Here is a 12,642-nt window from a genome sequence, read left to right as displayed (position 1 = left end):
AGCCCAATTCATAATTGTTAGGTCATGGAAGAAGCTCAAATGCCCATCGACCCACAAATGGATCAATAAATTATGGTATGTGTACACCATGGAATACTATGCAGACCTAAAGAAAGATGGAGCCTTTACCTCTTTCATGTTTATATGGATGGACTTAGAAAATGTTCTTCTTAGCAAAGTAGCTCAATAATGGAATAAAAAGTATCCAATGTACACAGCCCTACTTTGAAACTAATGCATAGCTTTTATAAGAATGTCATAACCTAATTATAGACTTATATTATGGGAAGGGGGTGGGAGGGGGAGTTGAGGGGGGAAATGAGGGGAGGGAGGGTGATTGGTGGGGTCACCTCTATGGTTTATCTTACAAGGGTACAAATAAATCTTTCTAAAAGCAGAGTATGAACATTTTAACTCAATAACTAAGAAAATGACATGAAGGTTATGTTAACCAGTTTGATGAGAGTATGTCAAAATGTATATGAAAACAGCACAGTGTACCCCATGATTGCATTAATGTACACAGTTATGCTATAAGAAATAAAAAACTAAAAATAAATTTTAAAAAAAAGGATGGCCACTTTATATTTGTTAAGGGTAGTACTCAATATGATGAAATCTCAATTATCAATATTTATGCACCCAACAAGAATGCACCTCAATTTATAACGGACACTCTAACAGGCACGAGAAACTTGATATCCCCCAGCTCCATCATAGTTGGAGATTTTAACACATCTTTTGGCAGTGTTGGATAGATCATCCAATAAGAAGCTTGGCAAATAAATTTTAGATTTAAATTTAACTATTCAACTTTTGGATTTAACAGACATTTACTGAACATTTCAGCCTAACAAAAATGAATACACATTTTTCTCATCAGTCCATAGAACATGTTGGAAAATTGATCATATCTTAGGTCACAAGTCTAATCTCAGCAAATTTAAAAGAACAGAAATTATTCCATGCATCTTCTCAGATCATCATGGAATAAAAGTTGATCTCAGTAACAACAGCAATTTGTAGACTCATACAAAAACATGGAAGCTAAATAACCTTATGCTGAATGATAGATGAGTCAGAGATGAGATCAAGAAGGAAATTACCAATTTTTAGAACAAAATGACAATGAAGACACGAGTTATCAGAACCTCTGGGATACTGCAAAGACAGTCCTAAGAGGGAAATTTATGGCATTGAAAGCCTTCTTTAAGAGAACAGAAAGATGGTTTCACATCAGAATTCTACCAAACCTTTAAAGAGGAACTAGTACCTATATTACTAAACCTTTTTCAAAATATAAAAATAGATGGAATACTACCTAACACATTCTATGAAGCAAACATCACCTTGATACATAAACCAGGAAAAGACCCAACAAGAAAAGAAAATTATAGACCAATATCACTAATGAACATTGATGTGAAAATATTCAACAAGATCCTAACAAACAGAATCCAGCAACACATCAAACAAATTATATACCACGACGAAGAGGGTTTTATCCCAATATCTTAAAGATGGTTCAACATACGTAAATTTATAAATATAATTCATCACATAAACAAATTTAAAAACAAAGATCATATGATTCTCTCAATTGATGCATAAAAAGCTTTTGATAATATCCATCATTCCTTCATGATCAGAACACTTAAGAAAATTGGCATAGAAGGGACATTTCTTAAACTGATAGAGGCCATGTACAGTAAATCCACCACCAATATCGTATTGAATGGAGTTAAATTGAAATCATTTTCACTCAGCTCAGGAAATGGGCAAGGTTGCCCATTCTGTCCACTGCTCTTTAACATTGTCATAAAAGTTTTAGCCATTGCAATTAGGAAGTACAAGGTGATTAAGGGCATCCATATAGGGTCAGAAGGGATTAAACTTTCGCTTTTCACAGATTATATGATTATATCTGGAAAACACCAGGAATTCAACTACAAAACTCCTAGAAATGATCAAGGAATACAGCAGTGTCTCAGGTTACAAAATCAACACTCATAAATTTGTATCCTTTATATATACCAACAGCAGCCAAGCTGAAAAAACAACCAAGGACACTACTCTGTTCACAGTAGTGCCAAATAAGATGAAATATTTGGCAGTCTACTTAACAAAGGATGTGAAAGATAGCTATAAAGAGAACTACGAAGAAATAACTTTTTCTTCGTAGAATGTTAACAAATGGAAAAACATACCATGCTCATGGCTGGGAAGAATCAACATTGTTAAAATGTCAATACTACCCAAAGCAATATATAATTTTAATGCAATCCCCATTAAAGCTCCACTGTCATATTTTCAAGATCTTGAAAAAATAATACTTCATTTTATATGGAATCAGAAAAAACCTCGAATAGCCAAGACATTACTCAGGAATAAAAACAAAGCAGGTGGAATCACACTACCAGACCTCAGATTATACTATAAATCGATAGTGATTATAACAGCATGGTACTGGCACAAAATAGAGAGGTAGATGTATGAAACAGAATAGAGAGCCAAAAGATGAATCCAGTTGCTTACTGTTACCAGATCTTTGACAAGCCAATTAAAAACATTGAGTGGAGAAAAGATGCCCTATTCAACAAATGGTGCTGGGCAAACTAGCTGGCAACCTGTAGAAGACTGAAACTGGAACCACAACTTTCACTATTAACTAAGATAGACTCTCACTGGATTAAAGATTTAAACTTAATACATAAAACTATGAAAATACTAGAAGAAAGTGTAGGGAAAACACTTGAAGAAATTGGCCTGGGCGAAAATTTTATCAGGAAGATCCCCCCAGCAATTGAAGCAACATCAAAAATACACTATTGGGACCTGATCAAACTAAAGAGCTTCTGCACCCAAGAACACAAGAAGTAAAGCAACCAGACAGCCCTCAGAATGGGAGAAGATATTTGCAGGTTATGTCTCCAACAAAGGTTTAATAACCAGAATCCATAGAGAACTCCAAGATATTAGCAAGAAGAGAACAAGTGATCCCATCTCAGGATGGGCAAGGGACTTGAATAGAAATTTCTCTAAAGAAGATAGGCGCATGGCCTACAGATACATGAAAAAATGCTCACTATCCTCAATCATCAGAGAAATGCAAATCAAAACTACTTTGAGGTATCACCTAACTCCAGTAAGATTAGCCCATATCACAAAATCCCAAAACCAGAGATGTTGGCGTCGAAGTGGAGAAAAGGGAACACTTCTACACTGCTGGTGGGAATGCAAACTAATAGGTTCCTTCTGGAACGATATCTGGAGAACACTTAGAGAACTAAAAATAGACTTGCCATTTGACCCTATAATTCCTTTATTAGGTATATATCCAGAGGACCAAAAACCACATTACAACAAAGATATTTATATCAGAATGTTTATTACAGTCCAATTCATAATTGCTAGGTCATTGAAGAAGCCCAAGTGCCCATTGACCCATGAATGGATCAATAAACTGTGGAATACGTACACCATGGAATATTATGCAGCCCTAAAGAAAGATGGAGACTTTACCTCCTTCATGTTTACATGGATGGAGATGGAATATGTTCTTCTTAGCAAAGTATCTCAAAAATGGAAGAAAAACTATCCAATGTACACAGCCCTATTTTGAAACTTATTTATAGCTTTCATAGGAATGTTATAACCTAATTATAGCCTTAAAATATGGGGAGGTGTGTGGGGGAGAGGCAGGCAGGAAGGTGGATGGGTGCATGGGTGGAGGGATGGTTTATCTTACAAGGGTAAGTGAATCTCTCTAAAAGCAGAGTATGAATGTCTTAACTCAATAACTAAGAAAATGACATGAAGGCTACGTTAGCCAGTTTGATGAAAGTATTTTAAATTGTATATGAAAACACCACTGTAACACCATTAATGCAATCACTGTACCCCATGACTGCATCAATGTACAAAGCTATGATTTAATAAATAAAAAAAAAAAAACACTTGAAATGGAAAAAAAAAAAAAAAAGAAAAGAAAACCCCCATGTTTGAGTGATCACTTACTTCCATGAAGAAAGAATGAGAAAACTTAAGATGAGGAAAACTCTAAAACATAATTGGCATGTAAAAAATTTTCAGCTAATGCACTACCAACATTAATTCAATTATCTTATGACATGATTTACACATATACTAAATCAAGGAAATATATGGCACTATATTAGAATAAAAAAGAGAAACATTGACTGTTTCCTAGCTTGCGTTAATTAAAATAAATATTTTTATTAAGGGTGGAAGGACATTTATTATTCTACATTTTTTCTTAAAATGTAGGCTGTGTTTTACAGTAATCATAGATTTGTTATCACTAGTGATCTTGCTCTTCTCACGTTATTAAGTAGAGTGCCTGAAGGTAGGTGTGTGCAGGAAGTGGTGACTAACACAAAATGAATTATGAAGAATTCTAAAATGATTGAGTTGGTCACATTGAGAACTATTGCTGAGACTGTATGATCCTCAAATATGGAAATTTTCCTTGTGAATTGCTTGTATTGAAAATACAGTTACATTCTTGCAGTAAGGAGAAAAGGGGAAAGAAATAAAAAAACAAAATACAGTTACAGTGCTGGGTGCTGGTTTACATGCTTTTGTTTTTCCAACCCTCTTTTCTTTCCAAAAGATGTCCAAGCTGCAATAAAACACAAAATCTAACAGGAGTCTCATAATTCCTCCTCCAGGGACTTGCTAAGGATCCAGAGCTTCAGCCCATCCTTCTTGGGCTATTCCTGTTAAAGTATCTTGCTGCAGTGTTCAGGAACCTGCTCATCCTCCTGGCTGTCTGCTCTGACTCCCACCTACACACCCCCATGTACTTTTTCCTCTCCATCCTGTTCTTGGCCTACACCTGTTTCATTTTATTTTCTTTTTTATTAAGTTAAGTCAAATACACATAGATCGTGAATAAGTTTATGCATATGTGGAATACAATGTGCTGATTTTTTTTATACAATCTGATGTGGTTACATTAAACCAATCAATATAGCTTTCACCTCATATACTTGATTATTTTGCCAAAACATCTATGTTTTACACTTTACAGATATGACTTGTACCCTTGTCATATGCTCCATAGGTGTGGTACAGCTTTTTACCCTCCCCCTGTCAAACCTTCCCTCTCCCCTCTTTTCCCACTCCATTTTTGTCCTTCATCATGGGTTACAGTTGTGTTCTATCTTTCATAGGAAAGTGTGAGTAAATATAAGTAGGTTTCATAGAAGTACGGAGTATGTTGGATATTTTTTCCTCCATTCTTGAGACATTTTACACAGGAGAATGTGTTCCAGATCCCTCCATGTAAACATAAAAGAGGTAAAGGCTTCATCTTTTTTAAGGCTGCATAGTATTCCACGGTACATGTCTACAACAATTTGTTAATCCATTCATGGGTCAATGGGCACTTAGACTTCTTCCATGACTTGGCTATTATGAATTGAGCTACAGTGAATAATCTGGTGCAAATAGATTTTTTGCAAAGTGATTCTTGGTCTTTGGATATACTCCTAGTAGAGGAATTACAGGATCCAACAGAAGGTCAATTTTTAGATCCCTGGGTGTTCTCCAAACTTCTTTCCAAAAGGAATGTACTAGCTTACATTCCCAAAAGCAGTGCAGCAGTGTTCCCTTTTATCCACATCCACACCAACATCGTTTCATCTCCATCACTGTTCCCAAGATGATTCTGGACATCCAAACTCACAGAAGACTCATCTCCTATGGAGGCTGCCTGATGCAGATGTCTCTTTTTGTGCTTTTTGTTTGTATGGATGATAGTCTTCTGACCATGATGACCTATGACCAGCTTGTGGCCATCTGTCACCCCCTGCATTACCAAGTCATCATGAGTCCATGTCTCTATGGCTTCTTCATTTTGGTGTCTTTTCTTCTTAGTGTTCTGGATTCCCACCTGCACAATTTAATTGTCTTACAATTCACCCAATTTAAGGATGTGAAACTTTCTAATTTCTTCTGTGAGCCCTGACAAATCCTTAATCTTGCCTATTCTGATAGTTTCATCAATAACATAATTCTGTATTTCTCTGGTGCCATATTTGGTTTTCTTCCTATCTCAGTTATCCTGTTCTCTTACTATAAAATTGTTTCTTCCTTTTTGAGAATTCCCTCTTCAAATGGGAAGTATAAAGCCTTCTCCACCTGTGGGTCTCACTTGTCAGATTTTTGCTTATTTTATGGAACAGGAATTGGAGTATACCTCAGTTCAGCTGGGTCACCCTCCCCCAGGGAGAGTGCAATAGCATCAGTGATGTACACTGTAGTTATCCCTATGTTAAATCCCTTTATCTACAGCCTGATAAACACACATATTAAAAATGCCTTGTGGAGGCTGCAGAGCAAAATAGTCCAACAGTTCTATCATTTTTGTAGTGTGGAGTGGAAAATGCAGTGAAGTCAGGTATCTAGATCTGTAGATCCTGCCTCTTAGGCTCATTATTTTCTTTGTTTGATGGCTTTCTACTCTCCCCACATTTCATATTGCTTTCTCCATTATGTCATCAATTAGAATGAGTGAATATTCTATCCCTTTTTCATCACAAATATCATGACTGAATACAATATAGCTTTAGTTCTGAGCTATGACCCTGAAATCTAGGTGAAATCACAACTCTCTGTTAAACAGAATCAATCCTCACTTAATGTTGACAGGTTCTTGAAACTGTAACTGAAGGGAAACAACTTAAGATGAGTCCTCAGATAACATTGTTATTCCACTTTATTTAGTTATAATGTTTATGAGGAAAGAAACATTGGGTTCATTATAGTCCATTTTGCTTGAAATCACAGCTTCCAAGAAACTAGGAAGCATGTTAAGTGAAGACTTACTGTAGTTCACAGTTATATCCCTTCTCACAGTTCATGTGTATTTTCTTTACATATTCAATCTATGAAACCTACTTAGGCAGGTTATGTATGAGGATCCACATGACTGGCCCTCAGGTTGGCGTTCATAAAACTCGAGAAAGTCTAAAATGTCAATGATTGTGTCTTACACCAGAGATTTTTTATTTAGTTGAACTTCTTCAGGTATTAGGATTTTTAGCAGCAGCAATGAGTCAGATGATGAAGTCCAAATTATTTAAGGTCAAATAGGTAAGTTAAAAAAGATTATATTTTATCACTAGGCAATGAAGTTTTCTTTTCTTTAACCAATATGATGGAATAATCTTTTTTTACAGAATTTTTTCCTTTTCATTTTTAATTGGTGCATAATAGTTTTACATTTTATTGGATCAATGTAATACATATCACCTTGAACAATTAATCATTTCTTTTAATTATGAACATTCAAAATCCTGTCTTCTAGTTTATTTAAAATATGCACAAAGTCAGGGCACAGTGGTTCATGTCTGTAATCCCAGCACTCTGGGAGACTGAGGCAGGTGGACTGCCTGAGCTCACAAATTCAAGACCAGCCTGATGTAGAGTGAGACCTCATCTCTAAAAATAGCCAGGTGTTGTTGAGGGCACTTTTAGTCCCAGCTACTTGGGAGGCTGAGGGAAGAAGATCACTTTAGCCCAAAAGTTTGAAGTTGATGTGAGCTGAAGATGCCATAGCACTTTACCAAGAGTGACAAAGACTCCAAAAAAAAAGTGCCCTAAATTATTGTTAATACTATTCACTCCACAGTTCTACTGAACACTAGAAATTATTTCTTCCATTGGATGGAGATATATATATCATATATATATATATATATATATAGAGAGAGAGAGAGAGAGAGTACAAGAGGTTTTGTGTAACATGCATGGATTGTATCATGCTGACACCTTGGCTTTTAGGGTAATTGCCACCAAAGTAGTGGACAACACTTTACACAATAGGTAGATTTTCACTATTAGTCTCCCTCCTCCTTCCACCTTCTTAGTTTCCAGTATCCATTCCTCCGCTTTCTGATCATATGTGTCCCTCATTCAGCTCCCACTAATAAGTGAGAACAAGTGATGTCTGTTTTTCCATTCCTGAGGAGATAGTGCACTTAGAATAATGGTCTCTAGCTCCATCCAAGTTGATGCAAAGAACATTATTTCATTCTTTGTTATCACTGTGTAGTACTCCATGTTGTGTGTATGTATATGTATGTGTGTGTATATATCTCACATTTTCATTTTCTCCTTCTCAGTTGATGGGCATATGATTCTTACATCAGATAAAATAGACTTTAAATTAACAATGATGAAAGAGACAAATATGAAAGTGTCTCATGAAACTCCTTGTTCGGAGACGCAGAGGAAAGCACTGCTATACAAAATGATTGGAATGAAAAGGGGGGCTGAGGCTCTATCAGGCACACAGCAAACACCCATGTTTATTGAGCTCCTTATAAACTTGTCTTAGTAAAGGTTAAAAATAGCAAAAAGAAGTGAAACAAGGTAAGATGTTAAAACTGCCATTAAAACTCCAAATCAGCCCAAAACTGCTACTGATCACAAGCACAGTTAAAAAAGGCATTTTTACTTCAGACTTAACTACAAAAGCGCCAGGATGTCTGTTCCTGTTTGCCCACATCCTCTAAGCTAAAACTGACAACTGTTGTGTAAGTAAGGGGGGGAGATACAGGATACAGCAGCCCACTGCCTCAGCAAGTGTTATCTCCAGCTACAACCTGGCGAGACTCACCAGCTATCTTATCTGTAAACATGCTGTCTGCTTTTAGGCAGATCTAAACATATTCTCAGAATAAGAAGCTTAGAGTCACGTTCCTCAGGGAGCCCTTGAGAATAAACTACTATGCTTAGGTATGGGGGGCTGCACTCCAACACAATTATAGTATACTTGTTATATAATTATAAAGGAAGCAATTCAACAAGAAGATATAATGGTCCTAAAGATATATGCATATAACCCAGGAGCCCCCCAGATTAATTTGACAAATATGACTATATTTAAGTGAATAAATAAACAACATCATCGTAATTACCAGGGACTTCAACAATCCACTAACAGAACTGGAGAGATCATGGAAGCAGAAGATCAGCCTAGAAACACTGGACTTAAATGAGACTCCACAACAAATGGATCTAACAGATATTTACAGAACAGTCTACCCCTAATCTGCAGAATATAAATTATTCTCATCAGCACCTGGGATGTTATCCAAGATAGATCATATGTCAGCCCACAAAACAAGTTGTAGAAAAATCAAAATCATATTGTGTATCTTCTCAGATCACAGTGGAATGAAACTAGTATCAATTCCAAGAGTAATCCTTAAACCTAAACACAGTCATGGAAATTAAACAGCCTGCTGCTGAATGATGTTGTGTTGATGAAGAAATTAAGATGGAAATCAAATGCTTTTTTGAATTAAATGATATAGATGATATAAGCTTCCAAAATCTATGAGATAAGCAGAAGTTCTGTTAAGTTCATAGGCTTAAATGCTTATATCAAAAACACAGAAAGATCAGAAATTAATGATGTAATGTTACATATCAAGGAAATAGAAAAAGGGCAAACCAAACCCAAAGCTTGCAGCGGAAAAGAAATAACAAAGCTTAGAGAAAATGGAAATCAAATAACAACAATATAAATAATCAAGGGAACAAGAAGTTGGTTCCTTAAAAAGATAAACAGAATAGACTATTAGCTACATTAATCAGAAAAAAACTGAAATAAGCTCAATCATAAATGATAAAGGAGACATTATAACTGATACCACAGAAATACAAAATATCATCTGTGATTGCAACAAATCCTTACATGCATAAATTAGAAAATCCATATGAAATTGAGAATTTATTTGAAATATCCAACCTTTCAAGCTTGAATCACACACACACATGCACACATCCATATGTGCATGCACACACACACTCACAATAGAAATCTTGACCAGAACAATAATGAATAGTAATATTGAAATAATAGTAACTCTTTCAACAAAAAAAGCACCCAAGACTGGACATCATCACAGCTAGTTCGACCAGACCTACCAGGAATTAGCACCTACTCTATCAAAGCTGTTCCACAAGATCAAGGCAAGAGCCCTTTCTAACTCAATCTATGAGCCAGTGCCTCCCTATTATAGCCAGGAAAGGACAAAACAACAACAATTAAAACTACAAAAACAAAACTATGGACCCATATCCCTCATGAACACAGATACAAAATTCCTCACAAAATGCTAGCAAATTGAATTAAATAGCACATCTCAAAGATAATTCAGCTTTATCAAGTGGGCTTCATCCAAAGAACGCAAGGATGCTTTCATAGATGGAAATCAATAAACGTGATTCACCATCTAATCAGAATTGAAAACAAATACCATGTGATCATCTCAATAGATGTAGAAAAAGCATTTGATAAAATCTAGTACCACTTTATGATTAAAACCCCCCTAAGAAACTAGGCAAAAAAAAATGAACAGCCTTAAAATAATAAAAGCTTTATATGACAAACCCACAGCCAACATCATATTGAATGAGAAAATGTTGAAAACATTCCTCCTAAGAATACAAATAAGACAAGTGCCCATTGACGCCACTTCTATTCTATTTAGTAATGGAAGTCCTAGTCAGAGAAAGCAGGCAACAGAAAGAAATAAAGATCATCCAAATCAGAAAGGAGGAGGTGCTGTTGATTGAGATCACCCAGGTCACAGCAGTGGTGCATGGTCTACTTCTCAGCCCAGGTCCCCAGATGATGGTAATGGTGGGAGTCCATGTCACCCACCCATGGGGCACACATGAACACCATGACTCCTGTTCCTTCCCCACCCAGCAGGATGAGGGGGAGGTAGTAGTTACAGATCTGACCCTGGTATACAAGTACCATTCTGGGTTTGGGATGTTACAACAGCACTAGCCAGAGTGTCCAGGACTCTCAAACCAGCTATGCCTTCTCTCTGGAGCAACTGCAGTCAGGTTTCTGTACCAGTCCAGAGGCTTGTCCTGGTGTGGGGGCCCTCCTTCTGTTCTGATTGCAATGTCCTGAGGGGAAGCATGGAGCCCTGGGTTCTCTCTGCTGTCCATTCCCCCTATGTGGGTGCCTTCCATGAGTACCTCCAATGTTGCTGAGCAGGTGGTCCCATTTCTTTCCATTTCACTTCACCCTGGGCTTCTATCTGGGGATTTCTGGGGTCTCATTTAGAGGATTGACCCAAATGTGCACACCCAATCATCACTTCCAGAACTCTCTAGGGGAGAGGCATCATGCAGGCATCTTCTCATCCACCCAAATCATTCACAGTGTCTTCTTTCTAGATTGTGTGTGTTATCTCATACTGAGGTCATGGATGACATGTACTTTTTCTTGCCTTTATTAAAGTTGATAAAATAGATTGAATGGGAAATATGATTCTTTATAGCCTGCAGTATCCACCCATGAGATCCTCATGGCTCAGAGCTATCTGGATGAAAAAATCAAGAATATTTTTTACTGACTGATATAATGTAACCTGAACATATACCCAATTACATTAGCTATGGAAGAAAGAATGTTGTTTACCTGTGTGTTGATAAATACCCATGATAAATTTAGAGGAAACCAAGTGATCAAAGTGCCAGAATGCAAAAGTGGGCTTAAGAAGATGCTCAGACTCGAGACCATTTAGATATTTGAGTAGTAGCAAAATTATTTTTATTATTTTTTTAATTTTATTAAGTCAAATACACATAGATCATGAATACATTCATGTATATGTGGGGTACGATGTGCTGATTTTTTTTATACAATCTGATGTGGTTACATCAAACCAATCATCATAGCTTTAACCTCATTTACTTGATTATTGTGACAAAACATCTATGTTCTACATTTCACAGATTTGACTTGTACCCTTATCATATGGTCCATAGGTGTGGTCCCACCTTTCACCCTCCCTCCTTCAAGCCTCCCCACTCCCCTTCTTTCCCACTCCATTTCTCTCCTTCATCCTGGGCTATAGTTGTGTTCTATCTTTCATAAGAAAATGTGAGTAAATATAAGTAGGTTTCATAGAAGTTCTTGAGACATTTTGTTTACATGGAGGGATCTGGAATATATTCTCCTGAGTAAAATGTCTCAAGTAGCAAAATTTTAATATTAAAGTGAACTCACTTCATGGTGAATGGATGGAATCAGACACTAAGATCATGGCCAAAGAGTAAGATAGGTAGAAGCTGTATTTTACGAAAACCACGATGGTTATTTTTGTGCAGTAAAAGAATTCTTTTTTTAAATGCTTTTCCTAATTTCTCCTCACGTAAATAGCATCATAAAAAGAAAGAAGAGGATACTATCTTCTGACTTTTGTTGCTGATGTACACTCGAGAAATTTGTACAAATTTTAATATACCCTTTATCATTTGAAGAACCTTTTGAAGTCTACCCAAAGTTCTGTGATTCTTTTTCTTATAAATACTGTTTAATAAACCTAGACCCCATTATATCATCCTGATAAAAATTGAACAAAACATTTTTTTTTTTCTCCAAGGGGTCCTTCATTTCTAATGAAGATACAGGTCTAGAGTGAGGAAAGAAAATGCTGGATATATGGATGTCATATATCCATAAACTCTCTTCTATGACAGTGGACAGTGATTTCAATGTTTTCTTTTTTAATAGAAGAGCATGAGATTTATTTGTTATTATTGCATTAAAAAAGTCCAAATTTTTTTTTTTTTTTTTTTTTT

General features: G+C 36.2%; 1 protein-coding gene across 1 annotated transcript; it reads left to right on the top strand.

Moving 5' to 3' along the window:
* The first annotated feature begins 3,734 nt into the window (after positions 1-3,734).
* Positions 3,735-6,418, top strand: LOC100966901 (olfactory receptor 7E24-like). The gene is given in 3 exon segments (XM_023515409.1): positions 3,735-3,752; positions 4,749-4,860; positions 5,661-6,418. Coding segments are annotated over 3 exon segments (888 nt in total).
* Positions 6,419-12,642: the final 6,224 nt, after the last annotated feature.

This window comes from Otolemur garnettii, unplaced genomic scaffold (genome assembly GCF_000181295.1).
Source record: "Otolemur garnettii isolate 467f Iridium unplaced genomic scaffold, OtoGar3 scaffold00071, whole genome shotgun sequence".
Classification (NCBI taxonomy): domain Eukaryota; kingdom Metazoa; phylum Chordata; class Mammalia; order Primates; family Galagidae; genus Otolemur; species Otolemur garnettii.
Note: the sequence above shows the minus strand (reverse complement) of the source record. Positions and strands in the feature narration are given on the sequence as shown.